We start from the raw sequence: 23520 nt of genomic DNA, 5'->3' as shown, positions 1-23520 counted from the left end.
TGTTTAGGCTTTGGATATTACAGAGCTCAGGTTCCAGCTCGCAGAATATAAAAGAAGTGGGTTTATCTTTTGTTTTGTAATACTGCAGATCCTGAGTTATCTATGAGAGATTCTGAGTATGGGAACACGATTGGGCAACCATTAGTGGAAAGCAGCAAGATTCACTTGGACTCAAATCTCATATCTGATTGTTTTCAGCACTTGTACCACCAGGATATAACAGATGTTGGATCTGTTGGAAGCAGTGTGAGTAGTCAAATATCTTCTCTTTTGGTGGAATGACATTTGGGGACGTTAGCACAAAAAAAAGAAACAAACCAAAAACCCAACAACAAAAACACCCCATAAAATACAACAAACAGCCAAAAAAATCAAACAGGTGGCACATGTCAGAGCTGTTTTCTGTGGCATGGCTAAAATGTTCCAAATTTCAAGACTGGCTGATGAATTAGGAATGCCAGGATACTTTTTTCTGAGAAGCTAGCCAAACTTAGCAGCTTGCCTACAAAATCAGCAGAATCTCAAGGGATTGGTGCAGGTCCGGCATTTCCATTTAAAAAAAAGAGTCTGCTAGAAAGAAGAGCATAAATGACCCATGACATCCACAAACATTTTGTCTATGCAACAGCAAGAGCTCTGTAGTTTGACTTGTGTGTCATAAAAGCCACAAAAGATCCAAGCACTTGGATTTATGCAATAGCTTTTTGGTTTTTCTTTTCCACATTCAACAATTCAATAGAAGGAAGAAATGCTTTCAACGGCCATTCGTAAGTAATGCTGATTACTGGCCTCCTACGAGCTTGATGAAGTCCAGAAAATCCATCGCTGACTGATGCTTTCCCTGTGCAAAATCGGATTTTTGTATTTTGCTAATCCTCGGTTACAATCTGTGTCCTGCTCTTTGTGATCCACCCTGCAATCAGAATCCAGCCAGCCCAGATGTAACCCAGGACATTAATATAAAATCTTGACGTTGGAAACCAAGCATTTATTAGCATAAATCTTAAATACATGAGGGAGGTGTTTACTGTGCAGAAACTTTGGGATATGTCTGTTTCCTTGGGCTGAGGAGTACAAGGAGCTTTCACAGGCAAAGCGGCAAACTGGAAGTGGCCTGGAGCTGACACACTGGAGCACTCACTGCCTGGGCTGGATGGTTTTCTTGCTCTGAGGAGCAGGACGAGCTTGTAGGAGATGCTCCAGTACATCCTTTGGATCTTTTTCTTGGCAACAATGAAGGCGAGAGGGGAGCTGCCATTCATTGCAGAAAACAACGCGGCTATGATGGTGAACTGGTAAGGAAAAAAGTGTCTTTACTCTTTCATGGGAGATAGCATACTCATTCTTTTCCTGCAGAAGTGACCACTCTGTCTACATGCTTCTCTTGACTTTAGGTATCTTTGCTTTAGCAGCAGCTTTGTGTCTCCTGCAATGTGCAAGGGAGGGGATGAAGGTCTATAGGATGGAGATGGCAGTTGTGTTTAGTGGCTGCCCATGGCAAGCCTTCCCTCACTTTGTGTCCTGTTTGAAGCATAAGCGGCAAGCTCAGATGCTCCCTCTTTTTTTGCTGTCTGGAGCACAAAGATTTATGCATTTTCATGTTTCGGTCCAGCTAACTTTGTGTGCAAGTGTACGTGTACCTGTTTTCACAACTCCTACATTTCCTGCAGATACTAACAGGTTCTTAATTCAATCTATGCTTTGTCCTCTACAACTCTGCCCATCATTTTTCACCAGGCATACAATGTATCAGCAGCAGACTCTGTTGGGCTTTTCCTGCAGGAATTGCTCCCAGCCATGTTGTCTGTCACAGGCTGCTCCTTTCCCCAACCTTCCCTTCATAGCAGGCTATTTCATTCCCCCTCTTCCCTGCCCCGATGGATGCCACTAATGCTCTCCAGTTGAGTGCATTGTGTAACCTGGTTAAGCTCCCGTCCTGCTGAGCGCACGTGATCTCTGTCCCGGCCTCGACCCCCTCGGGAGTGACACCCCCCCCCCCCCCCCCCGCACCAATGCACACCCAGGGCTGCCCTTGCGTGGGAGCCTTAAGAAGCAGGGGGGCATGGCTCACGTGGATGCCCGGCCTGGGATTAAAGCTTCTTTGCTTCCCTAATGCTGCCACATCTGGCACCTCCACTTGCAGCCTCGGAGGGAATGGGGATCCTCGGGGTTTGCACCTCCTCTCCAGCCACGTGGTCCCCTGGACACGCTGCAGAGCCACGCCAAGCCACAGCCCCCACTTGACCCTCCATTCCCTATTCCCTTCCTCCCTCCTCCTTCCCCTCCCCCCCGCGGTCTCATCAGGCAATCATTTTAAAGCGATGATTGAAACGGATCAAATGCGTGGGTGGTGTTTGCCTCCCGGGGTGGTTCCTCCCCCGAGAAAATAAGCCAGCAATAGCACCGGCAGCCTTAGTAAAGGCGATCGCCAAGAAGCTGCGTGCAGCTTCTCTGGCACTCCTGTAAATAGCAGGGGCTTGGATGCATCTTTAGCAACAGACTTGCAATGTACCTAAGAGCCAGCACATAATCCTCTCAGTGTTTAAGTGTCTCTGCTAAGTGACCATGAACCTGCACAGGATCTCACTAACGCTCCACATCCCACGCATACTTCTCTAGCCTTGTTGCAAAATAACCAGAGCCTGTGGATCTCCCCTCCCACTCCATCTATTAGCAGCCATGGGATGGAAATATTCTCTGTACCTGTACTGGTACTGATGTTTTCGGTTCCTACAGTTTGTCCCATCAGGTGGTACTGGTTAAGTCGTGAGCCATCTTCGGCCACCACCACAGACGTTGTGGTGCTGTTAGTCCACACATAGATCACTTCAGAATTGGGGTAAGCATCTGCCAAAAAGGAGGAAAAAAGATGGTGATGAGTAAAAACCACTGTGTAATATTTTAGTGGATCCTTAAATGGTATCGGCAGGGAGAGAGAGTAATGGAGGAGCGAGAGTGAATGGAGAAAAACAAATAAAGATGATATAATCATGGTCCCATATGCCCAGCTCAAAAAATATTAGGTAGAAGCCTTCTAATATAAGAGATGTGTGGGATGGTTTGTGAATGGCTGGAACAGTGGAGGTATAAATATAATCTATCACAACCACTCAATTTGGAAAAGAGCAGCTCAGACCTATACGCACCTAGCTGGTGGCTTCCAAACCCCAGCAAGCTGCAAAAGGCATTTTGCTGAAGCTCCCCCTCAAAAAGATTCAGGCACCTTGAGTGCCTGGCAAACAGGGACCCCGTGTGTCTTTTCATGTCTCCAGTATAAAATTCTAAATGCATTCTAAGTGTGCAAGTGCAGGGTCTGGTGTATATGCGCTGATTTTGGAATATGTATTTGTGGGTGAGGGGGTAGGTCTTGCATGATGGCTGTAGATAAAGGGAGCTGGAATATGTCTGCCTGTGCCTGTGATGCTGAAGAGCAGACACAGGATACAGGGGTGAGAATGCATGAAGGATAGCAAGAATGGGGGGGGGAGGAGGGGGTCTGTGCATACCAGAGCAAATGGGTGGTGGTGTAGAAACACCTGCACACCTGGAGATTTGAATGTGATTTCTCTCATGTACATTTAGAAGTCCTAGGAAATAAAGGTGGGGGCAGTACTGCCAACTCATTCCTTCCTCTATAATGCTGCCATAACTTTTCATGTCCTAACACCTACAGTGATTAGAGTATTATAAAGAAATCTCAGTTTTCTTTTAGAAGGACAGTCAAGCTGCTTTTAGTTTTTAAGCCTTCTCTGCTGATTGTCTCAAAAAATCCAAGAGCTGACTATACATTTAAATGTATTTTATTTACTACAAATAGCTCTCACACTTTTTAGAACAGCTCTATCATTGAAAGTTTGCAAGTCACATTCCTGCAAGCTAAAATCTCTGGAAAGCAGGAAAGGCTTACTCTCCTAATATGAGGTGAAAAGCAGGTAGGCTTGGAAGTGGTCTGAAGTCAAATACTAATATCTCACCTTCTGCACTCTTTAATGTGGAGATGCAGAATGTTTCTTTCTGGAAAAACTGGTATCCTAGCACAGGAGACAATACATGGTGGCTTTCCAGATAAGGGCAGGAGGTTAGCTTGAAGGATCATGTGTACTGGCTCCATCAGACAGTGTGTTTTGTTTGCTAGAGCTAGTAAGCTGTCTTGGAAAGCTGCAGCTCCATGGAGGACTTAAAAAAATTTACAGACAGTGGGTCAACGTGAGCTTCTGAGGCACTGCAAGGGGAAGAAATATGCTAATGTGATCCCTGGATCCATACAACAAGGAATGTCAAGCAGAAAACTGCAAGTGATCCTGGTTCAGGCTAAGAGCACATGTGTGTAGGACAATGAGCTTCACATCACTCGAATGCTGGACCAGGCAGCAGGGAAGAAAGCAGCACCTTTTTACACTGTTATTAATGTTACTGTGCCATATGTGGGAGAGCGAACACTAGGCTAGATACACCTTTGGTCTAACTGTTTATGGCTATTCATCCACACCTCAGAAAATACATAGAAATAATGAGGACAGAGAGAGGGAGAGAATTCAAAAGAGGGTTACAAATATCTCCAGGACTGGAAAATAAGTCATGATTTGAAACTTAAGGAGCTCAACTTATTCAGCTCACTGACAAGAAGCTGAGATGTGGCTCAAGCTCTGAGTATAGATACTTGCATACAGAAATCTAAAACCAGGATGAATCTCTTGTACTATAACAAAAGGTGTCTGAAAGATTGTTCCAGGCAGATTCAGATGAAGAACAGGGCACAATTTCCTAACTAGGTGGGGGGTGGGTAATTGCACTGTGGATAACCTGAGGAAAAAAAATATGGACTACTGTCACTAGGATGATAATGGTGAGTTGAAATTTTTTTTGTCACATATCTGACAATTGCTGTGTTCAGGGCTGGAGCTGATCCAGGGTTTGGAAGTTGAGGATCTACAAGTCCTTCATCCCTTGTTAGCCATGCAGGACTGCCCACATGCCTTCCTTATGTAGCTCTGCAGTAAAATTACTGTAATTACATGTCATGATCTGCTATGAATGGCTAAGAAGGAATGGCTTCCCTATTTCAAAATATTTGCATCACAAAAATTTCAGCTTCCCTTTAGAGCTGAGATGCTTTATCTCAGAGATGATTACAAGCTCACAACATGCTGTAAATAATTTCAAAGCCAGATCTGGAGAAGGCAAGCCGGAGGAGTTGGGTTCGTTTAAAAATGTGATGCAGAAAGGCCTCCTTTTTTAAATGCGTGTCTGGTATATGTTGTTCATGTGCTGATATTCCCAGTGAATGTGGGATTTATTTAGGCAAATTTGGGATTGTTAGAGAATTTGATTTTTAGCTGTGTTACTTTCTATGCAAAAACCTCCAGCACTGAATTTTTTTTTCTGGGGTTATCCAGAAGTATCCCACCTCAGCAGTTCTCTGTTTCTGCAATGATCACAGCCACTGGGATAATTAGATTTGTCCTGGGAGCGTCCTCCCAGCAGTGCCTCTGCTTTAAATTGCAGGGTTTACTGGTTATTGAAATACATGAACCAGTACAGGGTTGGAGGCTCCTACTCTGGAAAAGCCCAGCAATTCCTCTTGTAAAAAAAAATCTGCAATTCAAACAGAGGCCAGAAGGTGCCAAAACTCCATCCAGATCTCACAGATAGGCTCAAGCAATACTTCATGAGGCTGTTTTCTTTCAAAACTATGCCAGGGAAGGGAGGTTACCCATCCCAGGCCAGCTGGTGTGAAGAGATAGCACTCAGGCAGGCAAGAGCACAAGATGAGGCCAGTCCCTGCCTGGGAGGAAGGCTCTAGCCTGTAGCGTCTTTCTCACACAAAAATAACTATTGCAAGACAGAGAGTTTCACCACTGCTTGGCCAGGACTAGAGTATCTATGGGAGAGGGGAGAATAGCCTAGCTGGAAGAGATTCTTGTGCAAGGGCACATAGAGGGCTTTAAGACACAACAGGATAACAGATGTGTTCCTACAGAGCCCAACCTAAACCAGTGCAACCCACAGTGATTTTACCTCCACAAGAGAAGTCTGTCACATTAGGAATAGCATGAATTTACCCCATTCTAGAGACATTCTATTGTGATGGATCACATATATGGCATGATCCTCATCTATCTTTCATGCAAATGTTTTAAGAAGCTCTAATATAAGATTTTTGACTTAGTGCCTCCTTTTCTTACTATAGGCCATGTTCTGACAGGAAAAAGCCATCCCGTGTACCTTGGTGTGGCAGCTGCACCACAGACTATATCTTTTCTTTCTTATCTATCTCTAGATAAGGGAGATAACCTACTTTTAGCAGGTATTTGTCTTCCTACTGCAAACCTTCTGCCATGTCTTCCCAGAAGCCTCAAACTCCAGTTATCCCAAACTCAACAACCAGAAGCTCCAGCTCTGCTGCTGATTACCCCTGCAGTATAATTAGGCCCAGTCATATTGAAAGATGAAAGTGTAGGTGTAGTCTAGAATAATGTTAATTTCCTATTGGGGTAGAACAGATGCTAATGGAGAGATGGTATTATTCACTGTCTATCAAACTGTGTAAAAACCCCCTTCCACTTAAACAAAGCTTCCAGTAGGTTGCCTACTAGCCATGCTTGCTGAAGGACTAAAGAACTTCAGCTTGTGCTGTCTAGAATTATAGGAAAGGTTTACTCATGATAAGGAAATATGGCCCTCATCTCCTCTACCTGGCACACAGGGTAGGGACATCTCCCAGAGGGTGATAGGAAAATGTAGTAGTGGCTCTGGGACAGCAAGCTGAGACAATAATGCTGGTAGTGTTGTAAAAGCAAGCTCAAATTCAAAGCCACTGAACATCCAAGTGAGACTGCTTGGTGTTTATTCTACTTTAAGCAAGTGGGCATCTTCTGGATTAATGAATCCAAATAATTAATTTGGTGTTTACAATAATTTTGCTGGCTTGGCAAAGAAAGGAGGAAGCCTTGTTAAACTATCCTTTCTCTTCTAAGCTCACTCTTTCAAAAAGAAGAAAGAAAAAGGGTAGCAGTTGAGATGAACAGCTAAAATTACAGAGAATTATAATGTTATTAAATGTGAGAAAATGACAACAGACATTTATTTCTAGTGGACAGCTGATAAATTGCTACAGGCTTATCACCTACCAGGATGATGAAAGAAGTAATTTCTTCTCATATCTATTTATTGATGAGCAGATTTATTTTTCTGCATTCTCGCATCCAACACACACCGCACAATATAAAAATGGTAAAGAGGTCCCTTGCTCTTCTCCCACACTCTTCCTGTTCCTGTATGTCTCACAAGGAAAGCATGACATGGTCTTTCTTATGCCAGTGGGCATATGAACAGTGGGCAGAGGAGAGACCACAGCCAAAGAGAAGATATACATTAAAAAAAAGTCTAGCAAAGCAGAGCAGTTAGTTGGTAAGACCTGGAGAATCCCTGCCATTGGCCTCGGCATTGAGGAGTGACCTGTTTTCATTTGCAAATCAAACAGTGTGAGCAGTGTAGCATCTTCCATTCAAAAAGCAACCCACAAGCAGGGAGTTTTGTCCTGCCACTGCCCCCAGCACAGGGCAGTGGTGGCACCTGTGGCTACTGACAGACACCCTCCTTCTCGCCTTTCTTTCTTCCATATTTGGAATAAAATCCAGGAGGAAAAAAAAAAGAGTGTTTCTTTGCACCTTATGTCAAATAAACCTAAATGCAGATGGATGAATCCAAACTTTGAGTCTGTGGGACCCAGTCTGTGGGTATTTCTAGGACTGATTTTTTTTTTTTAAGCTATAACCCAGAAAAAAAAATCACCACTGATATCTGCCAATAGATTTTCATATCTGCATTACAGGGCATAAAAAATTTAGGAACAAAGAATCCCTCTCCAAAGCACCCTCTAAACCCACAGAAGCCATAAAGCAGTGTCTGCATAATTAAGTTAAGACAACCTGGACAGCATGGGATCTGTGTGTATGGGGGCCCACCTGGCATGCTTGAGCTTTGTTCCACAATTAAACAGACCATTCATCCACAAGCCATGGCTGAAAATTTTCTTTCATAATTATGCTAGTTGGAGGCTGAATTAACTTAGAGACATACTGTAGAAAGATGACTTTTGACTTGTTTTCTATTTTATTCATTACAATTGTGCAGTTACATTCCAAGCCTTTATCATCATGACATTTAGTACATGTCACAAGGATCATCGGACTGCCTAATCTTGGAAGTACTGCTAATCCCCATCAAAGTCTGTTGATTGGGAAAGATGTGCATAAATTGTCAGCTTTTTTAGAAACTCTAATTGCAATCTGAATACACATACAAATATCTATCTTATCTAACCATTAATGTATTTGACTGACTTAGAGGCTGTTATATAACTCAACAGTGATCCAGATTTACAGCCTTTCAAAGACTCCTGCAGGCAGTAAAACAGCACTGCTACTAAGCCATCATGTACCAGCTTGAATGCTAAGAGTCAGGCTGGGTTTCTTGTGGTTTTTGCACAAATACTTTGTAGCCCATTACAAAGCATCTGTCAACAGGCCAGATTTGAGCTCTGTAATTGGAATTTCCCATTAAATTGAGTTTATAAGAATGAATCAATGTACAAATGAGATCACTCTATTGGGACAACAAGTGGAAAACAGATCTAGTAAAAATGTAATTTTAACTATAAAAATAATAAGACGTGGTACTAAATATGCATGATCTAGATGTAGGGGGAATAGCTTTTTATAACAGTAAGTTTTTAATGTAAAATAGCAATTTAAACACTAAGATAAATGTATTCACATATTAAATAATTAAGAGCCTAAAATAAAGACTGTATGATGAATTCCGCTGTTCTTAAGAGAATTTTAGAGTTGTAGAAATTATTTTAGGGACCTGAAATCATCAGAATTAAGACTGATAATTTAAACTGGCATGAGTTTACAGCATATGAAATAAACAGCATGCATTATTTTAAATACATGCCACAGACAAGAAGTGTATTGTGTACAAATACACGTGACTACAAATCCACATAACACAGAGTCACAGAATGGTTGGGCTGGCAGGTATATCTGGAAATCATCCTGTCCCACACCCTGCTCAGACAGGGACACCAAAGGCAGGTTTTCCAGAACCATGTCCAGTCTGGTTTTGAATATCTCCATGATATTCAAATCTTTCTAGCCAATCTGTTCCAGTGTTTGGTCACCCTCACAGTAAAAGCATGTTTTCTTCTGTTCAGATGGAATTTAATCTTTTTTAACTCATGCCCCCTGCGCCTTATTCTGCCAGTGGGCACCACTGAGCAGAGCCCAGCTCTTCATGCCTACCCTCCCAACCCCCACCTTCCGTATTTACAGAGATGGATGAGGACCCTCTGAGCCTTCCCTTCTCCAGGATGAACAGTCACAGGTCTCTTGGTCTCTCCTCACAGTAGAGGTGCTCTGGTCCTTAAGTGATCGTTGTGGCCCTGCACTGGACTCTCTCCACAGTCTGTATTTTCCTTCCACTGGGAAGCTCAGAATGGGGCACAGTGTTCCAGATGTGAGTAGAAGTTAAATGCTCAGAATGAAACTTTTTTTGAACGACACGATATCATCTAGATCCAACAGCAGAGGACATCCAAGGAGGAAATTATTCATGAACTTGGAACAATTCTTGTATGAAAACTGATGATAAAAGACTATAGGACACCACCGGCTGTGAAATGGGCAGCTGGAAGTTCAGTCATACTAAAATTATAATTTCTGTCCTTCCTGAATTTAAAATAAAAATAAAGCTTGGTAACAAAAGTAGTATTTTATATGTTTTCCAAACACATAGTTTTATTTGATCTTTTTGTCACATTCTGCAGGGAATAGAATAGGATGTTCTGAAAAATGTGCCAGACAGGTCTCGAGAGATTTCACTACTAAGCAACACTAATGTACTCTACTGATCATTGCTAAGAAATAAAGCCCTAAGTTAGATCAAAATGATTCTGTTTCAGAATGTAATTTATAAGTCACCTCAGGAAAACGTGGGAATAGAAATATGATAGAAGTGTCTGTGGCTTGGAAATTAAATGGAAGCACAGACTGTACCCACCGAGGTGGTGAAACATACAGAACTGAAGAGGTGACATCCACTCTGAGACCCATCGTTTTGCAAAATCCATTTTCTTAAGCTTTTCAAAGCAAGAAACAGGTGGGAGGTCCTGCACAATTTTAGAAGTTCTAGTTCATGGGAGAAAAGTCTAAATATGACCCAACTTTAAGGTCAAAAATATAAAGCCAAGGGGGAAAAAAACCCAAATCCTTATAATTTTTGACTGAAAGCTACTTTGGGATTTTGGAGGTGTGATTCATAATTAGCCAGGCAAGTTTGCTGACTCCTTTAATACAATAAATTGACTATTTGCAAGTTGGTACACTAAATCACAGTCATACTGATGATGCATGTAACACAAATACTAATGAACAGTTGTCCTGATAATTCAGTAAGACATAGCCCCTTCACAGGATGCTATTCCACCATTTAAGAACAGAACTGAGCTAAGAGCTGTGCAGAGTAATACAGAATGTTTTCTAAGGATGATTGTGAAGACAGTGCGGCAATTTGAGGGATGCCTCTTAAAGAGGTGCCCGTATTTGCCACCATGCAGGCAGTATCACCGGTGAGAGCATCCTGCTTGCCCCTAGGGCAATGGGGGAGCAATCAGAGGGGTGCATCTATTTTCCAAGCACTGGGATCACAAGTGGGAGTGACTGCTTGCTGTGAAATCTGACATATAGACATTAAAAACCAGGCATGGCACACCAAACAGAGATGTGTCCCAGGATAGCAGGGCTTCACTCAGAAAAGGAAAAAAAAAAAAAAGAGCAAAGAAAATGTTTTTCCGTAGGGCAGCCTGGAGCATGACAAACAGCAAACAGACACGTAGGTGTAGACAACTAAATTCTGCCACCTGCCATTGTGGGATGCCTGTCATGAGCTGACTGAAAGGGGTGACTAAATGGGGGGGCTGTTACACATTCACTGCTCCAAGGTACCAGCAGCACCAGGTCATCTTCCGAAAATCCTTGGTGTCATCTGAGAGCTGATGTTAGGGATCAGGTTATAGCTTCCTTCTTTTGTCTCGTCCAGTTTCTTCGTCTCACTGCAGTCGGTATTTACAATAAAACTTCTTGCTTTATTTTCAAGTTTAGTGGTAGCTGTCTCAATCTAGAACTAACCTGAGAATTGATTTTACATCACCATTTAATGGTGACTACACAACTGCTTTTCATATGGAATGTGTCAAAATATCCACTGTACGAGGACTAGAGCAACAAAACAGTAGGATATGCTGGGATGATATTTAAAATATCCTGGGATGTTTCTGACCTTATGTTGGTCTTTCCAGGCCAGGAATATGGTAATTCCAAGTCAGTTGGCCAGTTTGAGTGCTGTACTAACATTTAATGAACTTTGAATTTACAATCAGAATATTAGGCAGTTATATTAAATGCTTCATTAGGAAAAACGGCATGGTCATGAGAAAGATGTAAAGAAATTTAATTTACTTTTTGCAAGGCAAACAAAAGTATCCTCCAAAGTATGGCTGACACCATTAGTCATTTTGCATAGTACCTTTACTCTCTGAGCAATCTTGATTGCAGTGGTCCACTCAGTTTGCAAGCTGCCACTTTATATCAGCAAAGCTAATTTGACCAGTTCTTTAGGAGTGTCACTGGAGCTTCTTTTGCAAAATGTGGAGTAAATTTTAGAAAATGCTATATTTGATGTTGTTGAGGAAGGTACCTTCACAAACATGGTATTTTTGGCCATAACTGACAGCACAGAATGAAATTGTGACCTCATCGCAATCTACAGACATTCTTCCCACCCACTTGAGTGGCATCAGGAACTCAAACATCATAGTTAGTGTATCTACTGAGCTTTCCCATTCAAAGCACCCTCACTTATAAATCAGTATGGCCTGAAAACAGCTGAGACTGATTGGAACTATTGGCAGAGCTGAATATATATCTTTGTTTCTGAATCCAGTCCCTTAATTCAGACATTTACAAATCTCAGAAGTACTGCTACATTAATAACACTGTGAGAACGTGTAATCAATAGGTATGTAGAGATAGCAAGCTGAAACATTATTATTCAAACACTTTAATACTGCTTCTAGATTGCAATCACAAGAACTTATTCCCTACGCCAAAGGTACAGTCATCTAAAACTCAGAAGATGGATTATAGACTCCTGCCATGGGACGCAGTGCAGGCTTGTATTTAAGAGAAGGGGATAAAATCTCCCAAGGCCATCAGTTCAAACTGCCCAACCTCAGTGATGGATACAAGGAGCCTCTCTAATGTGAGCTGTTGCTGACCAGAGGCACTGCCATTTTGCCTGCTTTATGCTACAATACTCAGGCACACACCCCCTCTTTGGGAACTGTCCTCTCCCAGTCACGGAGACCCAGATCCAAAGGTGCTCACGATCTCATCTTCTCTGTGCACAAATAAAACATCTCCTTATTTACAGCCATCAGCTGTAAATCTCCTCCTAAAATAGGAGAAGATTAACCTGAGCCTAAAAATATCTACCTCTCTCCCCTAAGAGGGTGAGAGCAATCAGCTCAGCTGTATATATTTACTTTACAGAAATATAAATTTAGGAGGGAGGAATCCCAGCTTTGCTGACAGATTTATCTCTGGGATGTTTTCAGCAAAATGGTTAGCTAGCAGAGACTGGCCGTGAGGACTCTTTCAGTGGAGAAGGAGAAAAAAAAAGAGAAGGCTTATCAGGCTTTCCCTCTTCCCACTCCTCCTTCTGTCTTGTTTCTTCATGGGGGACAACATGAAACAACTATTTCCTTTGAAGAAACTTGCTGGGCTGGGACTGCAGCAGTGCTAGATGACAACTTAGACTAACTTGGCTCTCTGTGTAGGAGAGGAGGCTAATGTGCAATTCAGGGGAAGGACGTGCTGGCCCACTAGAGACTGAGGTGTCATAAAGGACCTGCCAGACTAGAAACTGAAATCCAAGTTTGAGCAGTGTCTTGGAGCTTTTTTCCTCCCCCCAAAACCCCAGGCACGTAATTTTGTCATTAATGTACTGCAGTAGCACTAGGAGACTCTAATTGAACCTAGGGACCCATAACGACAGAGGCAATAAAAGCAAGTAATGAACCGTTCTATCTTAGCTCAGAAGAGACTGTAATTGCTCTTTGCCTCCTTTATCCCCACCTACAAAATGCAGGCAGCAGAGACCTTCCAACCTCATACTGGCATCATGAGAATGATTCCAGAAACATTTATGAAATGCTTACAAGCCATGAAAACAGCCACCTTAGAAAATATGAGACATTAAAAACCTCACTTGTACAACAGTGGAGCAGTATTTAGCCACTTGTCATATTTACAAATAATATCCCATTTGCCAGTGGTATAAACCCATGGCTGGCAACCATAAGCCCTGGCGCTGCCTTTTGGGGCATTGTGAGCCCAGCAATCCCTTTGCAGGTTTGCACTCAAGAGCCATTTGAAAGCTTAAGCACACTAAGCACAGAGTCTCAGCATGTTATTTTCTACTGCTGACAACTCAAATTCAATCACTCCTGTCCTGTAACCAGGAAGTTGCGCAAACTTTAAATTTAGGCTGAAACCTCCAGTGTGGGAAATGCATGCTGATGTTTGTTCCATCAGCAAAGCACCCTGGATCTCCACGCCGCTCCACCACAATCCTGTCTAGACCTCTTTCATGAGACAAAAACCCCACTGCTGAAAACTCCACACCAACTCTTCCCCCTGCCTGAACTGCTCTTTCCTTGCACTCAAAAATGCCACCAGTTGACCTTTTCTACCCCCAAAAGCTTGACGTATGTGGGCCATCTTGTGATGAGGAGCCTGCTCCCAGGGCAGGCAGCACGTAGGCTTCCAGTGGTGGCTGCTCAAGGGGCTCTCTGCAGCTGCTACAAAAGCTGCCACTGGCACCCCAGGAAGGTCCTTAACCATACAGAAATGGGCTTCATTAGGGACAATCCTGCCTGTGCAGGGGCTGGTAGGGAGCCAAGCCCTCAGCTGCTGCAGGTTGACAGAGTTTGCAGCCTGGGGTTAGTGCTGGCTGCAAGATAGATGGGGAAGACAACAGCTTTTTCGGACCACATGGCAAACGCCCTGTGCAAGCAATTGTTCTTTCTGAGTCCCTTTTTCCACTATGAACCTAAGCAGGAAAAACTCATTGGCTTCTAAGAAATGGGTGAGCAGAGTAGGAGGTGACTGACCCAGAGCTGGGCACCATTCCGCAGGTAAGCCATCACTCAGCCAGGGGAGTGGGCTACAGTGAATGCTGCTGTTTTAATGTATTTTTTTAAATTAGCTCAGTGGAAAACAGTAACCATGTATACATGACAAAGTCTTTGGAAAGTTAAATAGCTACAGTAACTGCAAATGCTTGAAGAGTATACTAGCAGAGTTTCTCAAGCCTTTTCTAGAAAGTCCTGAATGCGTGTCACTGTACACTGTAATGGGCAAAGAAAAACTGACTATGTGAACATTTTAAAGAGCTTTTAAAAAGGGCCCTTTTCCCTTCTGTCATACTAAAAAGTATCCTTTCTATGGGAAACCTACCAGACAAGTGAGATTTTACAGTCATATTCATTTGCAAGTTCTGATGCAGACTGGAGTCCCATAACAACAACTGCTGCAGAAACCCACACCACACAGTTCAGGTCCAGAACCCTACGTTTTAATTTCTAAGTAGATTCCTGTTCAGAAAGCTTCTTAGATGTCTGGAATACTTGAATATTTTAAGCACCACTCTTGATGAATATCCTGCTCTTCGGGAGTTCTGGGCTGCGTTGCTCCACCCTGACTGTGGGACTCAGTACAAGGATGGAACTATTGGCAGCACTGACTGCCCAAAATGCTGGACTACAAGAGTCTATCTTGCTATACATGTGTATCTGAAATGACTTCAGGCTATGTTGCAACACCTGTAAAAAGGCTTAAGTATCTATTGTTTTAACCCACTGCACTCAATGCCAAAGAAACTTTTATAAGCTTGGCTTATAAAAGATGCTTGCAGAAATGGTATAGTTGTCCCCATAGTGAAGATTCCTACTGACTGTTTCATTAAGATCCTTTAAAAAATGGGACTTCCAGCAGAAACAGTGAAAATAGTCCCTAGGAGAGATAAAAAAGCTCACCACCAATATAACATAACACCTAACTAATCTACAGCAGTGACTGTTTCTTCTGAACAAAGTATGGTTTTGTATTTCTGAGGTAGCAATGCAGAGAAAAATAGACATCTAAGTTACACCAACTAGGGTATCATACACTTATCTACTTCTGAGCTACCAGTGCAGAAAAATAGGAACTTCTAAAATATGATTCATCTTATCCTTAGGCTGGTATCAAAAATAGTTCTAATGAATCTAACTGCAGAAGTGCTGACTTCCTTTCAGTGGCCATAAAGGGATTCTAGACGACTAACTGGGACATATTTGTCTATCTGAAATTGTCACAGATCCATCCTGTCCATTCCCTAAGCCTTTGCTGTCAATGCAAGGCTTTTGATGTGGGCCAAATCACTGTGTTCATTCTGCACTATAACATTTAATTTTTTAAACAACACAGTCCCATGACAAGTCATGTGTCCATAATTCCAAGGAAACTAGAGGCAAATTACAGCAATATCATTAGGTGGTCTCCACCTCCTCCATTCATTCTAAAGGTTGAATGGAAAACTAGTTCAGGCTAGATGCCTGTGCTTTACTAGCTAGCTATTAAAACTACTCATTTAAGTAAAACTACAATGGTGGTTCAAGCTAGTTGTCTAGACTGCCTTTCTGATGCTGCCACAAGCATCTCTTTATTGTGTCTGGAGATCTAGCTTCTAAACAGCTAAAAGTTAGGGAAAAAGTATTCCAACTAAAGTGGTAGTTAGTAGTTGGTGGTAATATGGGGTTAGAAGAGGGAGAAAAATATATCGAGTGTCTTAGAAATAAATATTTTAGTATTCACATAACTTCACCTTATTTTAGTCATTCGATGTCCATTGCAATGGAGGTGTCTAAGGACACAGTGATAAACCTTAGGAAAACGTAAAGGAAGATGTTACATGACTGAACAGAACATCACCAAAACTATCCATTCTATATTAGGAGGCTTTTGCCTTAAATTGCAAAGTCACAACTTAGTCTTGAACTTTGCTACTCAGCACTTCACAGAGACCCTCCATGGTCCTCTCCACATGTCCTTTCTGAAAAAAGGCACAACACATCCCAGCAGAGTCAACAAGCTATGCTGCCTATCTCTGCTCTCAGCAATAGACTCAGGAGCCTTTTCTGACCATCTGAAGAGATGAGTAACAGAAAAGCTCTGCCTCCACACATGAGACTGGAGTTCCAGCTGTCCCTGGGAACAACCTATGAAAACCTTCCAAAGAGCCATTCCTCCTTTTCAAAGTCTCTTAAAATTAACATTTGTCTTTATTTCTTATTCATTTAATTGTATTCTTACACAAGACTCTTACACACAGGTTTTGAAAGGCTGGATACATTTTTTATCACATTTTACTAATAGAGAATTAGAGTCTGTTTAGAAGGATTCTGTTTTGAAGTTCTCCCTCTAACCCTTGCAGTTTTCCTGCAGCTCTTGCAGATGCTAATGGAGGGAAGCATAAAATCAAGAAATGCCCTGTAGGTGCTTTTACCTCGGTGCCTTCTCTGCATTATAAGGAAATATCATCGGGGAAATTTTCCTTAAATACTTTTTTTTTGCAGAAATTTCTCAGCAGCTGCAGGTGAATGGACAGTTTGTGAACACTGAGCGCCTTAATATTGTGTTGGAATAAAATCCTGGCATACTGGTGAAGTTACTGTCTACTTATTATTCTGACTTCACCAGACTTCTTAGAGGAAAATAATTTGAGCATGCTTCCTGCTACAGATATAGCTTGTGCACTTTCCTTTATCAAAAGTCATACTGTGACTTAGTTTGAGCTGTTAAAAAGGAAGATGTGCATAAACCATGTTAACTGCTTTCTCCAGACACTACAAATTGTACCTGGTGCTGTTTCCTCATAAACAGTTATCAACAGTTATCCCTTGTTGATCAACAGTGATCAACCTTTACCATCTTCATGTCTGACTAAAAATTCATCAGGAACAAACACAGGCTTGGTTTTCCTCTGTTCATGAGCTTGGGGATCTCATTATTTTCAGAATATTCGTTAAACTCTCTACTTACTCTAAAAATCATACGGTTTGGTTTGGGAGGTTTTTTGTTTTTTTTTTTCTTTTTTTGCTGCTGAGTGACTAGTGGGCAGCTGCCTCAGGCATTTGTCCATTCCACGATACAAGATCTCCTAATTCCGTGTACTCGGACACTGTGTCTTCAAGAGATAGTCGCCATAAATAGACACCACCTTACAGTATTTGACATTGTCAAAGCACCGGTTAATGGTCACCAACAGCAATTAACTAATTCATCTTCAGGGCAACACCGACATAATTAACACATGAGTAAAATGAGATTTAGGAGTTAAGTCAGTTGCCTGGGCAGAGGCCTTCATGGTCTAGTGGATTAGACATCTGCTTCTCCAACCAAAGAAGTTGAGTCTAATCCTTTTTCTGACATTGATTTGTTGCATGACCTTACAGAAAGTCAATTAACTTCTCTGTCTCAGCTGCCCTAGAGATAATGATGCTTACCTACCTGGTGACACATGGGCATTTTGAATCTGTACTAAATGATATTCTTAATGTATTCTTAGGGCCCATCAGTGGAAGAGGTGAAACATTAAAGCTGTGAAGCTTTAATGTCCTTGCTATTTTATCTAATTCCTCCCCCACACACCAGAAATAGCTTAGGGGTAAGGACAAATTTCTTAGGCTAAGGTGCTCCCCGTACAACTGGGTCTGGCATCAGGAATTTTCATCAGATCCTGTTTGACCAGTAAAGTTATTTAGAATACAGGTCAGCACTAGAATTGCAACGTAAAGTTTAAAATAAACTTGGCCATGGAAGAAAACAGCATCCTTCCCATGCTACCACGAGGTAATGAACAGATTGTACTCCTGATTCAAAGGAAGCAGAGCCTGCTGCAGATACCCTAGAGCCTGTGCTTGTGCACCATCCATCCCCAGTTCCCTCTAAATGATACTTCTGCAAGATAATTTCTACAGGTGTCCTGACTCATAGCAGGGATACAAGCCCAAAGGAAAAGTACCTGCATACATGCATCTCCTGGAGCAGACCCACCTGATCTTGACATCTCTGAGCAGTGGGGCGTTGTACTTAAGAGAAGGACAACTAAAATCTGCTCTGTTCAGTTTGTGAGAAGCTGTCCTTGAAATTCTTTCCTTTTCATGATGTGCCACAGAGCACTAAAAAATACTACTATAGTCAGCATTTGAACTGCCTGGCAGGTATCTAGGCTGGTGGTGTGCACAGGTAACTTTGTATCCCTTTTTGTGTATTTGACCTTCCTTTTAATTTTTTCTACAAAATATTCTGTTGCTACATCTAATGTTTCCTAGGCCCATAAAACCTCCCACAATTCTAATAAAACAAGAAACCAGTCAAATGGGACATAAGAATTCAACATTTACCTTTATTTCTGTGAGCAAGATTAGTATTCCTTCTCTTTAATAATGAAGAAAACATCAAGCACATTTTTGCCTTTCGCTTGCTGAATTACAGCAAGTATGGTGAATGGTCACGCAACCAGAAAATTTATAACCTGCTCCTGCTTCTGCTGTGACACTGATCACTTCTCAGCATCCTTTCTGCTGACGATCCGTCTGTGTGCCAGCTGTTTCATTTCACTGCCCTGCTCTCTCTACCCTCAGACTGGTTAGCACTAGTCTCTTCTCCACCCTCCCATCTCCATTGATAATGTGTTTAACATTTACTTTGATGCTATTCCTTGACGCTTTTCAAAATCCTTCTTGGAAAGAAGACCATTAAAAAGAAACCCTTTGGGGAAAGATGGAGGAAAGCTAAAGAACAAAGTGTATGTGCTTGTGTACCATACTGCTGCAGGCTTTGTCTTGCTGCAAACCTGGAGATGACTCAATGTAAACCCCTAAACATACTGCTGTAATTAGGGAATAAATATTGTATTCTCCTAAAATACATCTGGGCTAGTTCAATAAACCCTGATTTACAGGCTGCTACTTGTGCAGACATCTGCATAGTAAATTACTAGTGAGTGGTCAGATCAGTAATACAGAAATTCCCAAGGCTGAAAGACTGTCTATAGCTTGTTCCTATATATTTACTTACTGCAGAGGCCACTGGTTTGACTAGCACAGGTCAAATGGCTCCCTGTCTACACACTGTGGAAGAACTTAAAGGTGACTTGTAACAGCTTATGAAATGTACTCTAGGACTGTATTCTGAGCATGGCAAGGAGCATAAACTAAAACTGCATTCACCTCTCAATGCCTAAAATACAACTTTTCAGTGCTAGTTTGGCATGGATTAAAATTACCTGTGTGCTAAGAAGTGATTAATATGTAACACATTTGGCACAAGCAGAACATATAATTACATTAAGACATTACTGGGTACTCCTTCTAAGCATTTGTAGCTTATCTTGTAACATTATCTCATACACTTGCATGTTTGGTTGGGGTGCTTTTTTTTTGTGTCTTTACTATATGGACAGTGAGAACCTGTACCTTTCTGCACCTAATCTAATAATACATGGAAGCATCCATTTAACTTTAAGGCTGAGCTTTAGATCTCTGCTGCATCAGGCACTTTGTTTAAATATGTATCTTTTAGTTTTATATTGCATATTTTGCAAGATTTCATAAAATTATGCAACATCCCAGTTCTATAGTCTACACTACAGACCAATAGGTGTGACTTCAACTTTATCTATTGATACAGTAAAGGACATGTAACACTAGGAAGGATAACTTATTTTTCGTCTTATTGATTCTTTCCTTTAGCTTTTGTTTAACCTGATATACAAACAATTACATTTTCCTGTGAGATGTCTTCCCATTTCTTAAGTTTGGAATGAAGTAGATGTTTTGCATTTTTTTTTGAGTATAAAGGTGTATAGACCTTCAGATTTATATAGGCTTTACTGTAAATTAATGCTGCTGAAGTCAGTGAACACACTTGTACCTACAGTGACCTTGTAAAATACATTCAGATGAAACAGGGTCTACCTGGATTGCAAGAGGGAAAGGAAATCAGTTTATCTTAAGTTTGGTAATTTAGTAATGGTTATTCTAAACAGTGTTTTTACTTCTTAGTATGATCACTAGAAGACAATGTATAGTCAGTATTAAATCAGGGCAGATTCAGACGATAAAAGCAAAGCTTAATCTTGCTAGGATTAGTGACTCTAAATTGATACGACTGAAAAACATTGCAAAATGCTGAAGTTAGGTGGCTTCGGGGCTTAGCAAAACGCCTTGCCTGGTAATTATCAAAAGTCTTCAGATACACTGATTGCACCTGGAACCTCTGATTGGATTACCAAAATAAATAATAATAATAAAAAAAGAAGTTGACTGTAGTAGCCTCATTTTTACTTTAATTAAAAGCTTTGTTTTTAAATATAACTGATTTCCTGAGGTTATTTTTAAAATAAGCTTCTGGCAAGGCAACAGTGTGGTGGATTAGAGGCTTGGAATTGAGGAAAAATCATCATTCAGCATACAATTTAGTATAATGTGTGCATATATACAAATACATGTGTATACAACATCATGTAACAGGATACAGGACTGGATTTATTAAAGCCAAATGGAAAGATATTTCCTCTTTTAATATTCTAGATCTCTTTTAATATATGCGATGTAGATATTGCACTGAAGCCTGATTCACATAAATACCACAATGACTGCACATCAATCTGATCAGTCCAGTGAAAGCTCTGTTTTACTACATATGTAAAACCAAGTTATCAACTTAGCTGTCTGCATCTACAACTCCATCTAACAGTGGCTGTTACACTTGATGTGGATACATAAGACATATCACCCATCAGCTCACTGTTTATCATGGAGCATGCAAGCATGAGTTGAAAAGCAGCAGGCACAGATAAAGCATAGTCATGGAAAAGGAGCAACAGGATAGCAGCAAGGGGAGTGGACTGGGGGGCTAAATGAGCAGCGTTAAAAGGGGAGTGCTGGGGGGGAGGATGGAAGATCTGTATGAGACACGGCTGAATATGAAAAGCCAGAAAACAAGACATTTTTCTATTTCTTATTTCAGAAGAGAACTTACAGCTTCCAAATTTTAATGGGCAAGCATGTGCATCCATGGGGAAATCTTCAAGCTGCATGGGACATTCAGCAGAGATGGTCAATCTGTGGGGGAGTAAAAAGAAAACATAATTTTTTTTCCCCTGCACCTTCTCTTTAGGCCCCTCACCACAATACATGAGTGCTGACACAGGCAAGCTTTTCCTGAAGGCTCCTTGTTCCTGCTGAAAACTCAGCAACCCCCAGTTAAATTGAATGTGAGATAAGCCAGGGGGACCACAGTGTGTGCATGCCATAGGCCTTATCTAGCAACCCTGAGACACGTGAAATGATTTTATTTATGTAAGCTGTACCAATAAGGTCATTCTTTCTTATTAGTACGCAAAGAAACTCCTGTGATGGAGCTTCTGCCACACACCTTATACTTATCTCCTTTCTGTACATACTGCAACTGAACTAGGAATTTGACTCCTGCGTATAGCACTGTTACAGACATAAAAAAGCATTGACTTTATATGTAGATGTAACTATTTAAATACATAAACCAAATAATTACAAATAAAAGTACATAATATAACTATCTATAACTATATATAAAGTGATGTATCATCAAGGACATATATGCATCACTTTATATAGCACTATAGTTAGATTCTGTGGAAATCACATGGTATTGGGGTAGTCCATTTCAGTTCAACACACTGTGAATTACCTGGGCATCTTGTCAGGAAAAAACAACAGGGTGACTTTCCCTAGACAATGTATTGCCTAGGGATGCATTTCTATCCTAGACTACTTTGCCACTGTGTGGAAATACTTGATCTAGATTGGACATAGCGGTAGGGAAAGAAAAACTCTTAGGAAAATACAGCCATGTCTTATGGATGTTCTGTATGATTGACAGATCAAGCTGAACACTAAAAAAGTCTGAGGTAAATTTCTGAGCAGTGTAACATCAGTTATACTGATATCAAATGCATCAAATACATCAAATATATCAAGAGAGCCAAAGCTTACTTCTAGCACAAGGAAAAACTGTTTTGTTTATGCCATTTTGATATTTGCAAAATACACAGTTTGCTCAGGAGAGTGAGGATGCAAATCTCATTTTACATTATAAGTAATCTTATGGTTTTCTCATTTTATGCTATTCCACCTCAGAGGCAACAGATCAGAGACACCCGAAGCCTTACAGACTGCCTGGTGCTGGGGCTCTGCTGGAGGGCAGGCTGGTTCCTAAGAAAACTATTGCCTGGGGAGCAAAAATCTGCAAAGAAATCCACAACACCCTACCACCAGAACGCAAAGTACACTTTCCTATCACAAAAGCAACACAGAGCCATACTCCCTAGCTATATATACTCACCACTTCCTACTAGCGCCCCAAAGTGCTACAAGAACTTCCATCCAAGGGGACTGTAAAGGGTAACAATCTGTCCGTGTACAGATGGCACAGCGTTCAGCCAGTCCAATTCAACAGAACACAATGATGCCTTGCTGGGGCACTCCAGCTACACAGAAAATAAACTGGGGGAAACAGCTCCACTCTCTGCCAACACAGAGAAATTCTGGAGCTTTACCAAAGGCTGGAAATGGCAAAATAATCACAGAAAAATGTAATAGTATCATTGGCTAGAGATCATATTCTGAGGATAAGCTGGGAAACAGGAAGGAAAAAGGCAAACTGCACACAGTAATAGAAAATTTAAAGATAATATGCCATAAAAAGCATATGAAAAAAAATCCAGTTCAGAACAGAGATAGTGTACCATTTTGTAAGAACAGATAGGAGGTTACAACATAGAAAAAAGTTCCTGAAGCCTGAGATACCGGCCCTTAGGCAGAACTATCCTTGGGCTTTATTTTTGTAAAAGAAATTTTAAGATCACTCAAATATGGAGTTGTCTGCCGTGGAGAATGCCCCTGGGCACCAAAGCCAGCAAAGCCAAAGTCACCAAGAGTGCTGTGTGGATGGATTTTACAAGCTGGTTCTAGTAGCATCCTGTCCAGACCTTGCATCTTTTTCATAAAAATCACTCTGATGGGTACTTGAAAGCAAGGTTACCATCCCTCCAATGCAGTTATATTTTCCATGCTTAACACTGCAAATTTAATTTTCTTGATAAATTCAGAAACCTTTCTCCAAGAGCCCATAAGAAAGCTGGCATGTTTTACTGCACTGCATCTCCTGTCTCTTTTTCTACCAACAATTTAAGCATGTCATTTCAAAGGATGCAACACTTTATTATACATGTTTGAAATCTGCAAACATCGAAGGAGGGGATCCCTATATCCATCTTACAAAGACAACAGGTGTAGAATCAGGAAGT

The 23520-nt window shown here is 41.3% G+C and overlaps 1 protein-coding gene across 1 annotated transcript in view; it reads right to left on the bottom strand.

The window, feature by feature from the left end:
* Positions 1 to 23520, bottom strand: part of GABRA5 (gamma-aminobutyric acid type A receptor alpha5 subunit) — a 53695-nt gene that overhangs the window by 7171 nt on the left and 23004 nt on the right. Inside the window, exons 6-7 of the mRNA XM_017818477.1 lie at positions 21213 to 21295; positions 2704 to 2847 (exon numbers count right to left, since the gene is read on the bottom strand). Of these exons, the coding sequence (XP_017673966.1) occupies positions 2704 to 2847; positions 21213 to 21295 (227 nt within the window). The remainder of the gene's footprint in view (positions 1 to 2703; positions 2848 to 21212; positions 21296 to 23520) is intronic.

The sequence above is a fragment of the Lepidothrix coronata genome, unplaced genomic scaffold (assembly GCF_001604755.1).
Source record: "Lepidothrix coronata isolate B3197 unplaced genomic scaffold, Lepidothrix_coronata-1.0 Scaffold68, whole genome shotgun sequence".
NCBI lineage: Eukaryota > Metazoa > Chordata > Aves > Passeriformes > Pipridae > Lepidothrix > Lepidothrix coronata.
Note: the sequence above shows the minus strand (reverse complement) of the source record. Positions and strands in the feature narration are given on the sequence as shown.